Source organism: Lactuca serriola, chromosome 3 (genome assembly GCF_051521515.1).
Source record: "Lactuca serriola cultivar US96UC23 chromosome 3, Lser_US96UC23_V15, whole genome shotgun sequence".
NCBI lineage: Eukaryota > Viridiplantae > Streptophyta > Magnoliopsida > Asterales > Asteraceae > Lactuca > Lactuca serriola.
The window spans coordinates 171974024-171994284 of record NC_136410.1 but is presented as its reverse complement, the minus strand read 5'-3'; the positions used below and the strand labels follow the sequence as shown (position 1 = coordinate 171994284).

At 32.0% G+C, this 20261-nt stretch overlaps 1 protein-coding gene across 1 annotated transcript; it reads right to left on the bottom strand.

The window, feature by feature from the left end:
* Positions 1-13488: 13488 nt before the first annotated feature.
* LOC145095876 (zinc finger BED domain-containing protein RICESLEEPER 2-like) lies at positions 13489-15809 on the bottom strand. The gene is made up of 3 exons (XM_079033692.1): positions 15449-15809; positions 13920-14615; positions 13489-13547 (listed from the first exon to the last, which is right to left on the bottom strand). The coding sequence occupies exons 1-3, from the start codon at positions 15807-15809 to the stop codon at positions 13489-13491; spliced, it is 1116 nt and encodes a 371-aa protein (XP_078889818.1).
* Positions 15810-20261: the final 4452 nt, after the last annotated feature.

The window sequence follows — 20261 nt, the reverse complement described above, 5'->3', positions numbered from 1 at the left end:
TGCAATTTTTTTAAAAAACCAATGCAGTTTTTTGGATAAAAAAATGCAGTTTTTTTTTTAAATTGCAGCTTTTTAATTTTTTTTGTCAAAAACTCATGTTTTCTATAAAAAATTTAAAAATCTGCACATTTCAAAAAAATCGAAAAATACTATTTTGTTTAAAATCCAAAAATTTGATTTATTATGTAACTTTTAGACATTTATATTAACATATTCAATAACACACAAAAGTTAAACATTAAATGAGATTTGTAAGATCACGATCTTGTCCTTAATGAATTAATTTTAATCCAGCGCTCCACTTTTAGTTCTCGGGTCATCGGGAAATTATGAGTTCTTAACCGATCTCACCCTGATATATATATATATATATATATATATATATATATATATATATATATATATATATATATATATATAATTCTAATAAATGAATAATTTTAATTTTCTTTTGCCAACTGTCACTCTAATAAAACTACTCATTAATATTATAACATGTGTCATGTAGATATATTCGGCAACTAATTTCAAAATTCAAATTTACATTTTCTAATTATAAATTAAATTTGAAGTTATAATAACTTTTGATGTAACTCTTAATTAATAATTTATTTAAAATGATTTACTTAATATAATTGATTAATAATTATAAATTTTTATTATGAAAGTTTAATTAATTTTATAGCCCGTGGTTCTCACGGGTTATAAACTGGTATATATATATATATATATATATATATATATATATATATATATATATATATATTAATAATTATAAATTTTTATTATGAAAGTTTAATTGACTTTATAACTCGTGGTTCTCAAGGGTTATAAACTAGTGGGTGAGTGTATATATATATATATATATATATATATATATATATATATATATATATATATATATTAGTAATTATAAATTTTTATTATGAAAGTTTAATTGACTTTATAACTCGTGGGTCTCACGGGTTATAAACTAGTGGGTGAGTGTGTGTGTATATATATATATATATATATATATATATATATATATATATATATATATATATATATATATATATATATATATATATAGGGTCCGGTTCCTATTAGGACTCATTTTAAAATGAAGACTCCTGTGAACCCCTTAGAAAATTTGAAAAAAAATTTAAAAAAATACAAATCATAACAAGCATAGATCTATGTCCGGAAGAAAAAATTTGGAAAAAAAATTTGCATCATTAAAATTGATCCATGATTCAATTTTAATTTTTTATTTTGTATCATTATGATCTATGATTCAATTTTAATGATCCATTTTTTTTCCAAGACAGATCTATGCTCTATTTTATGATTTGTATTTTTTTAGATTTTTTTCAAATTTTTTAAGGTGTCGTTACGAGTTCTCACTTTAAAATGAGTCATCACCCGATCTTATATATATATATATATATATATATATATATATATATATATATATGAGGGTTCAATTTAGAAAAAAAAGGTTGAGAATAAGGGAATTATTTTCAACCACACATTTATTTTGCCGCAAAACGCTTAAGTGTACACACATGTGTTTTCCAACCAAACATGTTTCCTTAAACTATGATAATCATTAACTTAATATATACACAAAAAAAACATATATATATATATATATATATATATATATATATATATATATATATATATATATATATATATATATATATATATATATATATATATTTAGAAAGTTATTTTTATCGAAAAATTATTTTAAGTATATAAAAATTCATAATTAGTTATTCTCTATAAATTGACATCCATATTGATATCGTTTTAAGATAAAACAAATATAAAAAATTAGAGTTTCAGCTCTCGTTATCCATCGGTAAATAAAAACGCATCAGATTTTTATTATATTACATTTGTTATTCAATTATGAATAAAACGTATGCTTAACTTTTTATTATAGTTTAAGTATCTTTCATATATGAATATAACACGTAATAAAGTTTATTACCTAAAATACATTTTTTTACATCATCTTTAGTCACATATTATATTTATATATGAATAAAACATGTATTAGCTGTCGTCATATGTTATACTCGTATATAAATAAAACGTTTATCAAAAAATTTTTACAGTTAATTTGTTATTCATACATGAATAAATAGTATGTTAATAAAAGACGAAGTGTTTTGAAAATTTGAACTACTTATTCATATATGAATAAAAAATTAACTCTAACAAAATTATGATAATTGTGTTCTTGGTATATAAATATAACTTGTGAGGAAAACTAATACATGTTTTATTCATACGTGAATATAACATGTAACGAGAGTTGATGTAAATTGTAAAAATTTTATTATATGTTATATTCATATATAAATGATACTTAAACTGTAAAAAATAAATTAATCATATATTTTATTCATAAGTGAATAACGAATGTACTGTAGTAAAAAATTGATATAATTTTATTCACTTATGAATAACGATAGCCGCAACTATATAAAAAAATTATTTTATCTTAAAGTTATACCAATATAGATATCTATTTATAGAGAATAAAAAATTGTGAATTTTGATATATTTAATATCTTTTTTCGATAAAAATAGCTCCTTAAAATTTAAAAAAACAAAAAAAACTATATTTTTGTATATATTAAGGTAATGATTAGCGTTTGAACATGTTTTGTTGGAAAACACATCTGTATTTATTTCCCATTTTCGCCGGTATGATGAAGACTTTTGCGGCAAAAATAAATGAGTGGCTGTGAATGATTCCTCCATTCTCAACTTTTTTTTTTTTTTTTTTTTTTTTTTTTTTTTATATTTTTGCAATTGAACTTACGTGTGTGTGTACATACATATATACATACATACATATTGTAATTAATTATAAATTATTTATTTAATGGAAATATTAATTCTATGTTAAGTATCAAAATATATCATAATATACTATAAGGTATGATTTATTTTGTCATTTACATCTTTTTATACCAAAAGGGTTTTTTTTTTTTTTTTTTTTTTTTTTTTTTTGTCTTATATGGATTTATATGTTTTATAAGTTATAAAAATTAAAAGAGTTTTTATAGAAAAACTAGCTTCTTCTTTTTATAAAATATTCAAGGAGAAGATAAAAAAGGAAAGAAGACTTGCTTTTGATTAATTTATTCAACACAGGATGCTCTTGGAAAAAATGACTAGTTGATTTGATGAAGCATTGGTCTTAAAGTGCTAAGACCCATGAGATAAAGGCTTAAAGTAAGGACTTAAAAGAACTAGTTTTCTCACTTCTTTGACTAAGTGCAAACCATAAAATTTATGGCTTCCCATCTCATTCTCTTTATTTTTTTCTCTTAAAGTGTTAAGAACATAAAGATGAAGATGATACTTTGAATACTCTCTTTTAAGGCAAACTAGTTTCTTTGTCTTAAGAGCTAACGAGATTTTTTTTTATTACAAGAAGAAGAGTAGCATCTTATCAAGTTGATTTATTATTGGTGGATATCTCTAGAGAACTTCTACCTTGAAGTTTCATGCCACACTTCATCAACTTCTAATCTCTCATAATAATCAAAGTCTTCAAAGGTTGTATCACTTTTCTTTTTATGGCTGGTTTTATCTTTCTAAGTCTTGCAGACTGATCTTTTGGTGAGAATAAAACTAATTTTATTTTGTTCAAAAGCAAGTCTTCTGTTTCCATGTTTATGTTTTTGAAGCAATTTTTGAATAAACACCCAACAATTGGTATCAGAGCTATTTTTGGAAGATTAGTTAGATTTTTTGTTAAGTTGATGAAATTTTCTTTTTGGAAAACATGAATAGTTTTCTGTTTGCAAGAAAAATTCATACATATTTCTATGACAACTTTAAAATGTTTATAATTGTTATTTTTTGACTAAAAGTTTACATGCATCCTTTTAGTCATAAAAGTTATCTTAGAAAAACAATGAGTTGTTCTATATAATTTTGATTAAATAAATATGTATGATGTGCATAAACTAGCCAATGACCTTTGTGTTGATTTGTTAAAAAAGTGGTTGTAATATTTATTTATTCATATGGTAGGTAATAATTAAATAGATTAGTTTTCTTCATTTATTTTTGTAATTAATATATTAGTTTTTATAAATAATTTATTTGTACAAAAATATAACAAGAAATGAAGATGGAGTCATTTTTTGAAGAATAAAATCTAATTTTTCGCAAATTTGAAATGTGCAAGGACAAAGGCTTTTTGCAAACTCTTACAAAAGGTGTTGTTGTTAGCAGCTTCCCTTGGAGTTGTTGGACCTAATCCAACCTTTTTAAAAAGTGTTGCATGTTGAAGAATTATTACTTTTATGAAGCTTTTCAACCTTTTGCAAGCAATGGGTGTTTTCTTAAGTGGGAGCTTCCTGCCACTCTCCACCATCAGCTGCAAAAGAAACCCCACTAATACCCGCTAACTACCTTACGAATATAATTACATGCAACATACACTAGATAATTCTTTGACTGCTAGGTCTCACACTATAATGGTTGGACTCAAACAAGAGTTGTGTAATGGAGTTAAACCTAACCTTCTAAGATTATCTAATTCATGTAACATGTAACCTAGCATATTCGCTTGATAGGTAAATAATATTATAATGGTTCCTAAAAGCACAAAGCAAGCAACATTCGAGCATTGAGTTCTAACCAAAGCCCCGCCTAACTGACCACCATATCATATCATTTATAATCCATACTAGCATCTAGTTCTAGAGGCCCATACAATAAGCATACAAAGGCATCTCTCCTTATATACAAGTCTGAGTAGCTCCTTAGCCTTAATCTAGCATGCTATTTACATCTTCACATACTGAATCAACAAACATGCATGGGTATTTTAGGAACAATTACTTGAGCTTGGTCGATTGCATGCATCACACCCCTTCTATTCAATATAAATCTTTTTAGAAAATCATTTCTTTTATGAAAAATTTACAAAATCCCCAGTTTGAGTTCAGACACACCTGAGAGTGTGTCTGAATCCCTAAAACCAAGGCTCTTATACCAACTTGAAACTGTTGGATTAGTGTCTAAGCCCGTAACCATATTTGGTAAGTACTTGACCCGATTGTGTATGGTCCTTTTGGGTTGCCTTCACCAAAGCAACTTGACTGGAGAAATAATAGAGAAAGAGGTTATTATGATTTATTAATATGTTATAAGAATAATATATTAAAGGAGAAATCATATTTGTTTAATTAATATTGGTCAAAAATTAATTAAGAATTAATTTAGTGATCAAGTGTAATTAATTAAACTAGAGGGGCTGAATTGTAATTATGTGATAGTTACAAAATATGGTAATGGTTATCCTAGATATAGGTTGGACGAATTCAAGGGATAAGATATCCTTGAAATCGTCCAAAGGATAAGGATAAGGGTTTTCAAGGCTTATCTTATGGTTACTTGGTGGGCAAGCAACTAGATAAGGATACGGACTGAAACCCTAATCCCTACACCTATATAAAGACCCCTAAGGCCATAAGAATTCGTCCATGCCTTCCTAAAGGGTTCTTAGGGCCGATTTCATACCTCCTCCCTCTCTCTATTGCCTCTCTAATTGCTTGTGGTGTTTGTGAGCCATTAGAGGTACTACACTTGTGGTACTTGCTTTCAAGACTTAGGGTTTCAAGATTTGAGTTGTTATTGCAATATAACAACAAGAGGTATGTGATCTAACCTTCTATGTGTATTTCCAAAATACTATGGCATATTAGAGTTTCTATATGTGTTCATAATGTTGTGTAAACATAGATCCAATTCTAGGGTTGCATGCACACATAGGATTGTTTGTTCAAAACCCATCAGTGGTATCAGAGCCTTTGGTTAACTTGTTTTCAGTTAGTAATATACAATGTATGAACTTGACATACTAGGGTTTATAGCCAATAAACCCTAGGAGGCTAGAAATTTCGAGATTAGGGTTTCTATACCCTAATTTGCGAAAATTTGCAAGGGTTTTCAAATCTTTTCCTTAAGCCTCAAGATTTCGAAATCTAGGGTTTTATAAATCCCCATGATTTTCGAAATTAACCTCCTCCCCAAGATAAGATCCTAACTTTTAGGGATTGGGATTATCCTATATCTTGTAATTATCCTTTAATGGTAATATATGGTAATTAAAGATTTTGAATTTTCCTATCCCATGATTTTCGAAATATAGAGGGATTAAAAGGATTAGGATAAATTAATTGTTTAATTGGTAATTATCCTTTATGATTTAGATAATCCCTTATGATTTAATAATTTAAATTAATAGTTTAATTCAAGATAATTATTAAATCAAGAGTTTTAATATTTAAGATTTTAATTTAAATAGTCTTAAATTCGAAAATTTTAAAGTGAGATTAAAACCTAAATATTTTGAAAAGTTTCAAAACCTGCCCTCAAGTTTTGGAATTTAAATTGTTAGATTAAAAGTTTAATTTTGAAAAAATGTTAAATTCGAAAACCCTAAATTTGAAAAGTTCAAATTACACCCTTATGGTTTTATTAAATTAATTAAGAGTATGATTAAAAGAGAGTTAATAAATCCATAATGATAAGGTTTATATTTTAAGTGTAATTTATAAAATTTAAACCACCTAGTATTTTAAAAGTGTAAAATACACCCTTATACTATGTATAACATTAAAGTTCTAATATTATATATGTATAACTAAAATGCTAGTCTTATCGTTAGTAGGCCTCATTCACGAAGCCGATCTATGAGGGGGGTATAAGGTTATGGCCTATAAAATGGTCGTTTAATGGGTATCCACTCTTACCCACCGCTTCCTTGATAGGTGGAGGGTCGTTAGCCGAACGGGTGGGATAGGGCAATTATTTCTTCATTAATAAGTATAATGGATCTATGTAAAGTAACTAAACACTTTTACAAATTCCTAATCCTAGTTACTTTAGGCAAAGGTGAAATTGATGCAATCCCATGAAATTACACTTTGTACCCTTGCTAAGACGTTAGTGGAGCGCGTGTGGTTAATCGGCACACTAACTGGGTTCTAAGTAAAGGTGGCAAAGGGTGACTCAATGTTTGTCATAGTTCGATGGAGCGTGTGTGGTTTACCGGCACATCGAATAGGTGACTATAACAATGAGGGCACCATGTAGATTTGCATGGTTATTCACACCCACTTTGTGATCCTCGGCATCCGAGTCACAAACGAGAGGGGCATATCGAGATTTAAACATGCCATTGAAAAGTTCGATGAATCTCAAAGGAAATCTAGGAATTCTTAATACATTAAACTTAAGCCTTTATGTTTTTCATGGTGAAGAATTAGTGAATCGTCATTCCCTTACCTTCGAATTATTTGCATGTTGGATTACGTCATCCCTCTTCTAATGTGTAAATAATGTTGTTAGATCCTAGCCTCAATGTCTCATTTAGGTGTTTCATTAAGGATTCAATCAACTAACTTGAAATTTCTCCCATTTTGTAGATGTCTGATTCTAACCGTGGTCTTCCCGAATCCCAAGGAAAAAGGTATTCCTGTTGAAAGTGAAAGCTTGTTCCAAAGTGAAGGATCAATGTGGACTAGCTTGATTTCACTCCCTCCTCCTCCCGTTGTTCTCCCTGACCCACAAGATCGAAGATTTGAAAAGTTCAAGATCACCAAAACCCTATTGGCAATGGAACATGAAGATGGTAAACCCGTGTGTGCTCACGTCCTAGGGATGAAATCACACATTGATAGGTTGATTATGTTGGGTGCGTCTTTCCCCAATAGGTTGGCTGTGGACTGGGTTCTTCAGTCACTCCCTAAATCATATGATAAGTTCATAAGAGAGTATTATATGATGGATCTTGACGCGACCCTCATTAACTTAACTTACATGCTTATTGCTGCTGAATCAGAAATGATTTGGCGAAGCAATGGAGCATATTTGTCTGATAATTCAACCAACCATGCTTCCGGGGACACTCTAGAAGAACCCACTTGTTTCTGCTGCCAAGAGAAGAAGAAATGGATATGAAGCTGGACAAAGGACCTGAAGAGTCTAAGAGATGGGAGAGTCAAGAAGTATGGCTCTACTTCAGGTATAAAATCCACTATCTAACTCCATTAAATTCCTATTCTTTATACATAATGTGATAAGATTAAATTTGCATCTTTTGCAGCATTAGAGAAAAGAGAGGAAGTTTGATGGAAGAGCAAGATGAGTCTGATCACAAAGAAATGGATTATGATCGCATGGATTCGAAGATCAGATTTTGAGCTTAGGAAGTTATGATAGATTTGTTAGGAGTATTTGATTACATAGTTTTTCAGTTGAATTTTGCATTGTAAGGACATGTTTTCCGCTGTTTTTTTTTATGAATAAAATAAATTTTGGTTTTATCTTATTTGTTTATCCTTACAATGGCATATATTTAAAATTGATGTTTGTGTACTTCTATTATTAGCAAAATGGATTTGATTCTTAATTAGGTTATTTATGGAAGTGTCTAGAGTTTACCAAATAGGGAAGAGTTTCTCATCGCCCAAGTTTCAAGTGGATAGGAACTTGGAATCGTATAACAAGTATTATATGATGAATGGAAACTTTCATATTTGGGAAATTTAGACTAATTCCTTGACAAAGTGTCAATTGAAGGACTAGGAGATCAAATACACTAGGTCGTATGTTGATCAAGTCTACCACAAAAGTGACAAAGACATTCGTCATGATTTACCAAAGTTTAGTGAATATGATTATACTTATAAGATTGAGTATAATTCTGGGTTGATTAAAAGAGTTTCAATCAATAGCAGAACGAATAAGAAGAATCACGGAGGCAGAAAGATAAACGTTTCTCTATTCTAAGAAGAAGGGAGAGTACATTTTATTATGTTTTATGATAAGTCTTAATGATTAAGAACCTTATCTCAATTGATCCTCTAAGTGAGTCTTAGTACAATTTGTATGTCTAAAAAGAGGAATCGAGAATTGTGGAAATGGTTAAATCAAGAAGTCAATCATAATTCGTTCCAATATCAAGTCTTAGAGTAATACTCCAAGATTGTGAATTGAGTGACAAGTCTTAAGAAGGTTTATAACATTTATCAAATGTGGAATTTGGGAAAAGGTTTTCTTATTCTTGCACATTTGAAATTGGTAAGTTGTGATGTCTTGGATAAGACAAAGACCAACTAGGACCAATCATGTGAAATGTTTTGTATTGATAAAACTACACTAACTCTTGAATATTTGTTTGTTAAGAAATGTTTCTTGACAAGAGAACCTTATATGTCAAGGAGTCAGTAGAAGTCTTAATGGTATTGAAAGGTTTCAAGAACAAATCAAGAATAAACCTTATCAATCATCACTAGCACATGACTTGAGGTTTACAACCTATCGTGTTGACACTATTTTGTTTTCTGTGCCATTCCAATTGAGTTTTCTGTATATGTGAGTTCTACGAGTTCTCAATGGATCGTATAGGGGCAAGACACCTTGTTCAATAGAAAGTACATTGAAATGAAGGGGTGAGCTGCTCAATAACTTGGAAGTAATGGTGGGACCCTTAATGGCAAGAAATTAAGAAGAACAAGTTCTATCCATAAGAGTTTGGATTTGTCACTAACATTATCTTGTAATTATGGTTATGACGAATTCACATGGATGGGAATGTATACACCACAAAATCTAAGTGTCATAAGGTTTCTCTCATTCATGAAAATGGTTGTGAGGAAACGCTTTCACAAAGAGAGATTTTGAAGATAGCATTATGTAATTTGGGTTTCTCAAATTCAACTATGATTACGACATACCTCTTCATAGTTCGAATTGTGGGAAATGGCAAATGGGTCTGAACATTTTAGACTTGTTGATATGAGTCCTAGAATCATTTAGACATATACATATGAGATGTCCAAGGAAAAGTGTATGAATTTGAGAAGCTTAGATAAAGTCTTATCAAAGCATCTAGTATTAGAAATATGAACTTAAGAAATTGTTTTCTAGAAGTTCAGCTGATTTCTGAATACATGTCGAAGCTAATGGGAGAATAAGTGTTATGCTGGTAAAGAAATAATCATCATGTAAGTGGGAGCATGATTATTATGGTAAGTATTGCTAGTTAGCAATATTAATTATAGAAAACAAGAGTTATACTTTGCAAAGTTGTAAGGGTTGAAAAGTTGTTTTACTATAATTAAGGGAGAGAATATTATACTTCGTTCAAAATCTAAAGCTTAGATTGAGAAATTTTAATAAATTTTGTTCGAAGGAATGTACTTTAAGTGAGAGACATCACATCTATAAAATTGTTATGTAACAATTTTGATAGAGTACCTTGTAATTTCGTTGGCCGAGTCTTTGTAATTTTTGTGTCGTGACTTCACAAGAGGATCATTCCATAAAATATTAGAATTTGACATATTTTAATAGGTGGCAAGAATTTGGTATTCTTACACTAATTATAAGGATTGGGGATTGTGAAATGAGTTGCATTTGAAAAGTTTCAGTTGATCTATTTCACAAAGTATGGACCATGGGAAACCAAAGTGTGCATGCTTTGAGCATGGGACAATTGTGGTTATGATTCGAGTTATAAAGTTGATTATCTGAAACATTAAACAATGGATAATGAGTAATCGATATGGTGATAAATAAAAGGTGTTTTATTTATACTCAAAGGTTTGGGACCATATAGGATTAGTATTATTCTTGTGTTTCACTTTGCATGTTTTGACTTCCTGAATAATTAATTATTTCATAATAATCAAATTATTCAAATGGTCCACAGTCGTTCATATGTTGGAAGTAGGTATGAATGAAGATTGTCATGAACTGGTTTGTGGATTGTCTAAAGTGTATTAGACATAGCAAAGGTTTTCTGCAACGTTCATGGGTGCTTATGAATATGATTTTGAGCATTGGATTAAACCCACGCTCACTTGGATCGCTTCATGGATTTTATCACGAACGATTGGTGAGACGATAATATCTTGTATTCTTGAAACCGAGATGTGTGAGTTGTATCTTGCGAATCGGTTGCACATTGATAATATGTAAACGCACCAATAACTTGGTGTTATATAACTTATTGTTGTGTGTGATTTGGTGAGTGAGTGCAAGCAAACATTGAGTCGAATTTTATCCGTTCCTTTTACCCAAAGTGGGATAAAAGCGATATCTGGGGGCCCATCGATGATTTAGTGATGACAAACGTATATGCTCGACCGGGCTAGGGCTAATTTGATTTGTTCAATTAGTTAGTCGTCGTAAATCAGAAATCGGGAAACAACACATAGACTGAGAGAATGATTTCAATCCATGTCTCACGTCTATACGATATCTAGAATGGAGGAATATATGATCCCTTATCTAAAGGACAGGTTACTGATAAGATCAGAGTTCGACAGAGTATTTGAGAGCTGCGATTGCTAATCGAGTTGTACTCACATTTGTGGTTACTAGACTTATCCAAGTGGGAGACTGTTGGATTAGTGTCTAAGCCCGTAACCATATTTGGTAAGTACTTGACCCGATTGTGCATGGTTCTTTTGGGTTGCCTTCACCAAAGCAACTTGACTGGAGAAATAATAGAGAAAGAGGTTATTATGATTTATTATTATGTTATAAGAATAATATATTAAAGGAGAAATCATATTTGTTTAATTAATATTGGTCAAAAATTAATTAAGAATTAATTTAGTGATCAAGTGTAATTAATTAAACTAGAGGGGCTGAATTGTAATTATGTGATAGTTACAAAATATGGTAATGGTTATCCTACATATAGGTTGGAGGAATTCAAGGGATAAGATATCCTTGAAATCGTCCAAAGGATAAGGATAAGGGTTTTCAAGGCTTATCTTATGGTCACTTGGTGGGCAAACAACTAGATAAGGATAAGGACTGAAACCCTAATCCCTACACCTATATAAAGACCCCTAAGGCCATAAGAATTCGTCCATGCCTTCCTAAAGGTTTCTTAGGGCCGATTTCATACCTCCTCCCTCTCTCTATTTCCTCTCCAATTGCTTGTGGTGTTTGTGAGCCATTAGAGGTACTACACTTGTGGTACTTGCTTTCAAGACTTAGGGTTTCAAGATTTGAGTTGTTATTGCAATATAACAACAAGAGGTATGTGATCTAACCTTCTATGTGTATTTAAAAAAATACTAGGGCATATTAGGGTTTCTATATGTGTTCATAATGTTGTGTATCTAATTGTGAAAAACATAGATCCAATTCTAGGGTTGCATGCACTCATAGGATTGTTTGTTCAAAACCCATCAGAAACGTCCCAAAAGTAATAAAGAAATTTTTTTATTTTTAAGTAAACAAAATCATCAATATATATCATAGCCGAAAATAATTATCAGAGTATAAATCTCAAAATCATAAAAGGTTGGACACGGGTGGATGCGTTGCGATTAGTTCGAGCCCTTCCCCTTCGAACCGAAAGTACCTGAAACATTAATTTAAACCATAAGCACAAAGATTAGTGAGTTCCCATAAAATATCACACACCATACAAGTAACAGGCCCCACCCAATGAGTATAACGGGCCTTGCCCTAACTAGCATAACGGGTCCCACCCACTGAGTATAACCGGCCTCACCCTAACTCGTATAACGGGCCCCCACCCAATGAGCGTAATGAGCCTCACCCTAGTTTTCATAACAAGCCCTTCCCACATACAGAACATGCAAGTATCATAAACACAACTAGCATCCTACAAGCATAATCCAGTGAGCCGACATTGGTTCTTTCGACCCACAAGTACAATGAAGAGGCTCACATCAATATAATGATAACCAACCACATACACACACACAAGTTGCTGCTACGATGGCTCCTCACAATGAACATAATAAAACCAACCCTAATAGTTATTTAGGGTAATAACCCATAAATAAAGGTCCAATTCCTAATCACTCTTAAAAAAGGTTAAAAGACCCTTTTAGACTTCCTATACTGCACCGAACTAGCCATGGCCTAAGGACTTAAATGCCCTAAATGGGATTCAGGTGAGTACGCCATGCGTACATAATGCGAATGCCCAACGTACTTGACCTACACCAAAAGGAAACACGGGCTCAACCTATTATGTCATACGTAGGGATGAGCGTTGGACCCGGACCGGACCCGGACCGGAACCGGACCGGTTCGGAACCAGAACCGATAGTACGATAATATAAGAACCGGTAACCGGACCGCCGGTTCCAATACTGGTTCCGGTCCTGGTTTTCCGGTTATTTTTCCAAACAAGAACCGGTTAAAATTTTGGTGAAACTAATGACTTTTTCGGTTAAAAATTAGGTACAACTAGTTTAGATGCAATTCATAATACTTACATGATGTTAAGTTGGCTTCTAAAAGAACATAATATTCAATAATCAAGTTTCAAAAAAACATAATATTTAATAATCAAGTTTTAAAAAAACATAGTCGTGTTCAAAAAACAAACTCGTCCCCACATATCAATTTTAATACAATTCAACTAATCAAGTTTAAACCAAAATAATTCTTTCTAACTATCATCTACTTCTCCATTGGTCTCTTTCCCATTGCTTTGTCATTGTGTAAAGCTTCCTCGATCTCTATATAAAACACAAAAAAAAAATATTGTTAGCATTTACTAAAATATAAAGGTCGTATAAAAATATAACAAGGATTGAAAGTACAAAATACCCATAGCTACTTCATCATCATTTAAAATGTCATCCACGTTGTCTATTATAGGTTTTCTACTCTTTCTAACCCAATCTTGGGTACACAACAAAGCTTCAACTATCACGTTAGACAAGTTAGCACGCTAGTCGGTTAAAACTCTACGACTTGTGCTAAAGGCAGACTCCGATGCTACAGTTGAGATTTGTATCCCCAAAATATCTATTAAAAATGAAATTATTGTTAAATGTAACATCATTAGTTATTAAAAGAAATATGAAATATTAAAAAAAAGTCAATACCTTTTGCCATTCGAGCAACTATCGGGAATCTTAACCCGTTAAGTTTCCACCAACTTAGGATATCAAAACTTTTGTTGTACGTAACCCGCGGCTCTTTCAAATATATAATTAATTCATTTTCCAACGCATCCGAGTTGTCACCTCCACTATTAAGGAAGTTACCAAAAAAATCGTTATCATCATCACAATCAATGACTTGTTGAGAACTTTGTTGTTGAGAAGACCCGTTCATGTCGTATTTTTCCACGTAGGTCTTAAAAAATTTCTCAATCTTCCTCTCGACCTCATAAAGCATTTCATATGCTTTCAATTCTATCTCCGACTTTGATAACTTTTCATCCTTGGAACCAATCATTTCTTTAAAAGTATACAAAAATAACCGAGACTTCATTGTAGGATCTAGCAAGATCGCAAAGTAAACATAATCACTCATCTTTGCATAGTCGCCCCAATATTTATCATATTTTTCCTTCATGTCGGGTATCAAATGAACAAAGTTGACTTTCGTTGACCATTTTTTAAGATGTAAGTTCACATCTAAGATTTCCTGGATTAATCGATGGACTAAAGGTTTTGTTGAAGCCGAAACGTTCTCCGTTTTCGTCTTAAACTTTTCAAGGAAATCCACCATCTCTTTTATCGCCTCGAAGTCCATACGATCCGGTACTCTTTGTAGATCCTTCTCATACGATTTTTCTATCAAAATCCAAAAATAAAAATCAATTAAACTTTCATATATAAATAAATGAAAAAAATGCTGCATTGATATGCTGTCTTTCTAGGCTTGTATCTAATTCAATATTTAACCAAAATATGATTTGTAAAAGTCTAAAATGAAGTATAAACACTAAGCTACATGTTGAAAAAAAAATCAAGTGATTCTGACTTCATATGAGTGAGTTATGCTATTTTAAAAACCGGGACACAAGAATATAATGTGCTGAAACAGAAAAAATGCTGCATTGATATGCTATCTTTCCAGGCTTGTATCTAATTCAATTTTTAACCAAAATATGATTTGTAAAAGTCTAAACTGAATTATAAACACTAAGCTACATTTTGAAAAAAAAATCGAGTGATTTCGACTTCATATGAGTGAGTTATGCTATTTTTAAAAGCGGTATACAATAATAAAATGTGCTGAAACAGAAAAAATGTTGCATTGATATGCTATCTTTCCAGGCTTGTATCTAATTCAATTTTTAAACAAAATATGATTTGAAAAAGTCTAAACTGAATTATAAACACTAAGCTACATTTTTAAAGAAATATCGAGTGATTTCGACTTCATATGAGTGAGTTATGCTATTTTAAAAACCGGTACACAATAATAAAATGTGCTGAAACAGAAAAAATGTTGCATTGATATGCTATCTTTCCAGGCTTGTATCTAATTCAATTTTTAACCAAAATATGATTTGTAAAATTCTAAACTGAAGTATAAACACTAAGCTACATGTTGGAAAAAAAAATAAAGTGATTCCGACACCATAATAAAATGTGCTGAAACAAAATAAGAAAAGTAATACCTTTGATACCAAATTCCACAAAAGCTTCCCATAACTCATAGGCGGTTTTCAACAACTCGAATGTTGAGTTCCATCGGGTTGGAGAGTCGCCACACAAAAATTTCTTTGTTTCCAAACCCACATCTTTGATCGCTTTTTTAAACTTCTTAATCCTTTGTGTTGAACCTCTAATATACTTCACCGCCTTTTGTACACATTCCACATGATAGTTATGGTATTTTAACCCAACCTTCACGATAAGGTTTAGGATGTGAGCCATACACCGTATGTGGAAATGTTTTCCACCGTTGTAAATCGTAGGAAACATTTTAACCAAAATTTCAATTGCCGTGTCGTTACACGTGGCATTATCAACGGTCATTGACATAACATTTTTCATACCCCACCCATGTATGCATGCTAGTAACTCTCGTCCAATTTCTTCACCTTTATGTGTATCTATCTCCCTAAAATTGATGACTCTCTTATGCATGACCCACTCGTCATCAATAAAATAGGCCGTGAAAACCATGTAATTGTGACAACCCGAAATTTCCATTCTAATCAAACCATTTCAATCCAATAGAAGTAGAGCAGTTACAGTGAAAATTCAGACTTATGGTATAAGTTTGGCAGTTTTCAGGGTTTTTACACCTAATGAGATATTAGGAGAGTGGATGCACTAGGATTTTGTGCAACACTGTAATTCCATTACTCTAGATCATTAGAATCCATTCCGAGAATAGAAATATTTTATGCCAAAAATCTCAGGACTATAAATAGAATTCTAAACCAAATTGGTTCATTAGTTGAATTCCAATTAGAGAAAAGCCAATTTCTCTCTCACAGATCTTCGGGTTTTCATCCCAGATTGTGAGTCTACTTTCCTAGATGTGTTTTAATACTTGTTATATGCTTAATAACATTATTTACATGTCCAAAATACAAGATCCGGGAGCTTACGGCCCAAGAACGTTCTTGGGGTGTAAACTCCAAAAATCAAGCTTAAAGGCCATCTAGTCTCATTTCCATGTTAGGTATCTAGTTAGGGACTTTATGTATGAACATTAGAGGCTAGAAATCAATCAAAATCATATAAGTTTTAGGAGTTTACGGCCAAGGATATGCTCTTGGGCCGTAAACCCCTTTTTCAAGGGCTAAGAGTGCTCTAATCACCCCCAAAGGCTTGGACTCTATTTTAGACAAATACCCTAATGTGTTTAGGACCTATGAAACATAAGAAAAGCACAAGTATTCAAGAGTTTACGGCCAAGAGTGGTTCTTGGGCCGTAAACTCCCATAAAGGGGTCAAAGGACACTCTAAGCACTTCCTTAAGCCAAGAGACAATTTGGGAATGTACCTAAATGTATTATGGACTAGCTAAAACACTTAAAACCCCATTAGTGAGGGAGTTTACGGCCCAAAAGGTTCCAAGGCCGTAAACTCCATAAAATGGTACCAAATGGTGCCATAAACCCTCCTAAAGCCAAGTACTAAAGCCTAGAATTGTTCCTAGTTATTATAGATACTTGAAAGCACCATAATAACCCTCCCAAGGGAGTTTACGGTCGTAAACTCCAAGGGAATATGGTCTATGAGCCGTAAACTCCCCATAGGAGTCAATATGGTACCTTAAACACTCGTATAGCCTTGAAACAATTCCCCACTAGAGTTGTAGTAATTCTAAGCTCCATTTAGGGCCTTGGTGGAGAGTTTACGGCCAGGAGCTTACTCCCCTGGGCCGTAAACTCCAATGAAAATGGTCATTTGACCTTAAACTTCCATTAGGGGCATTGCACTCCTTTGTTGCAACCCATTAGCCTCCTAGCACTTGACAAAAAGTGTTGTCCTCGCGTTAAATGTTTATACTTGTATAATTAGTGATTAAATCTCTAATTATTTATATACATATGTCTTCATATGTAATTAGGATCATTGTGTGTGTCTAAGTCTTCACTTGACACCAAGCACTTGTCCGATCCTTCCGTACGATAACAGCCCATTCAATTCCAGTCACTTACTGCAGGTGAGTTCATACCCCTTAACTAATGTTTTAAACTATTTTAAATGTTTTATGGGGGGGATACAAGTAGAATCATGCTACTTATTATGTCAATCACATGTGAATAGTAAGTAGGATTATATTACTTATTACATCAATCACATGTGATTAATATACATCATTCAAATGATTTGGCTACTCATTAGCCATTTTACCAAACAGTTTCCTTCAAATGATTTTTATAAACATTTTATATGTTTTAAACTCCTTATTACACTGTACCTCTTACTCTGTATATCATATTTCAAACTTATTTACAACTGTGTTTCAAACAAATGTTTCCTTATACTTAAACTGTTTTATCAAACTTATGCCTTCAAATTGTTTTATAGATTGACATCAAGTCGATCTTTTCTTGAAATAATATTTACGTTTCAAATGTCTTATAAAAACTTATTTATGCTTTTATATTATAAATTGCATGCCCATATATGTATAGATGTATAAATAATGTTTAAAGGGCTTAGGATGGCCATCCACCCTATTTCCTTTTCGCACCTTGAGATGTGGTCTGGTGGGATTTCGGGTGACCATCCGAAGGTCGTTTCCATATTAATTAAATATCAAATATACATATATAGACATAAAAGTACTTCCATATTCATACGTACTAGACACATCATTAGTAAGTTACCATCGGGGTAACACAGGATCCTACTATTACATATACAACTATACTATAAGAACATATACAACAATACAACTATACTAGGAAGAGAACATATACAACTATACTAGGAAGAGAACATATACAACTATACTAGGAAGAGAACATATACAACTATACTAGAATGATTATATTACTATACTTGCTAGATAGAGAGAACACACATTACAGCTAGCACACGTAGAACCTTACAGTACTCTACTATAATATTTACATGATCACACTTATAGGAGTACTTTTGCATAGATATATCAGGAGGAGTCCTATTACATTTTATATGTATCGACTCTGTTATCAAATCTCCTTTACCTTGTGATACAATCACATATTCGACGAGATAGAATGGATTTATTATCCTAGTACCAAAGGATACGATTGTGGGATTGACCATTCCTAGAATCTCTGTTAGCTACAGAGGTAAAAGCACATCCACGGATGTCAACGGTTGGTACCATTACAGGTATACGATTAAGGGATTAAATATTCCTATACCCAGCTGTTAGCAACAGAGGTAAGAGTACGTCTACGGATGTCTTAAAGTTAACAATGTTAGTTACCTTAGTACCAAAGGGTAATATTCAGGTTAGTTATATTATTACCTTTATTTTGTGACTCATTCACATATTCAATGAGGTGAATTATATTTAGGTATCCTAGTACCAAAGGATACAATTTCTTATAATGATAATAATAGTAACACAGTTAGGTCTTGGTAGAAGATTACATTGAGAACAGTTAAGTCTTGGTAGAAGACTCCTTTTGTTACTAATAGGAATCATAGGGATTTCTAGGGTTTTTCAAACATTTACAGTTGATCTAAAAACATTTTCATACTTATACGAGCTTTCTTTCAAAACAATGTCAAGTCTTAAAAATTATCAGTTTTACAAACTAAGACACATTAATACATATGATCTCACCAGCTTCAAAGCTGAGACTCGCTTTCAAAATTACTTGTATCCTCAGGTCATCATAGACAGGTACCGATGCAAGGAGAAAGGAAGATGGATCTTGTTCAAGACTTATCTTTCATTTTGATTTATGCTTTAGTGTTTATCAAAATTTGACAGAACACAATTGTATAATAATTATTTTATTAATGCAATGGATGATGTGGTTGCTTGTTTACTACTTTACATTGTTGTTGATATTATACATGACGTCCTCCGCCCCAGAACGTTTCCGTCGTTCTTGGTTTTGGGGTGTGACAGTAATTGACCTTTTTACAAGAGGATGTCCAGGTGTCGGTTGTCAAGTGTACAGCGGTGTTTGCATTACTAAAATACTTGAACAACTTATTCCTCTCGTCTAAGTAAAACTTGCCTACGTCTCGGGAAATTTTATGTCTAGAAGGCAAGATCACCCTACCATTAAGCGCGTTAGTATATTCAATAAATGCTTCATTTTCAACATACTTGAATGGTAGTTCACCAACGGTAAAAAGGCCTAGTAATGCTCGTTTGATCCTAGTGTCATCATGTTTCCATGTTTGTACACTAGTCTCACCATTTGGTTCCTTCTTAAAATTCAATTTGGCTTGCTTTTTATCATTTTTTTCTTTGTTGTCCGGGTTTAACTTGCAATTCCTCCAATGTTTGTTCATATTAGACGTCCCGTTTCGGTCCGTATCGGCTTTAAGTATTGTATGACAATAAATACATTCCACACTTTTCCTTTCAACACCATCATCCTCTATAATCCACACCGGCTCAAACGCTACCCAACAAGGAGCGGTTCCTTTACCATTATTCCTTGCTCTTTCTCATTTGCTAGTAATTGGTTTTGGCACGCCTCCATTCCTTTTTCGTTTCTTAGGACTTGGCTTTAGCACAACTTCTTTTCCGGATCCGTCACTAATATTATTAATTACCGGTGGTGTCTCACCAATAAAATCATCTTCATGATCCTACATTTGGAAAATGAGTTCAAAAAAATATTATATATCATCAAGCAAAATGAGTTCAAAGAAGTTTGATTCAAAAGCTCATCCCTAAAAAGACACGTGAGAGGAACTTTGAGTTAGGAAATAAGCTTGAACCTGAGAGAAAAATGCAGCTTGTAAGACCACTTGGACTTCAACCAAGACAGATTGCTGATCTAATTT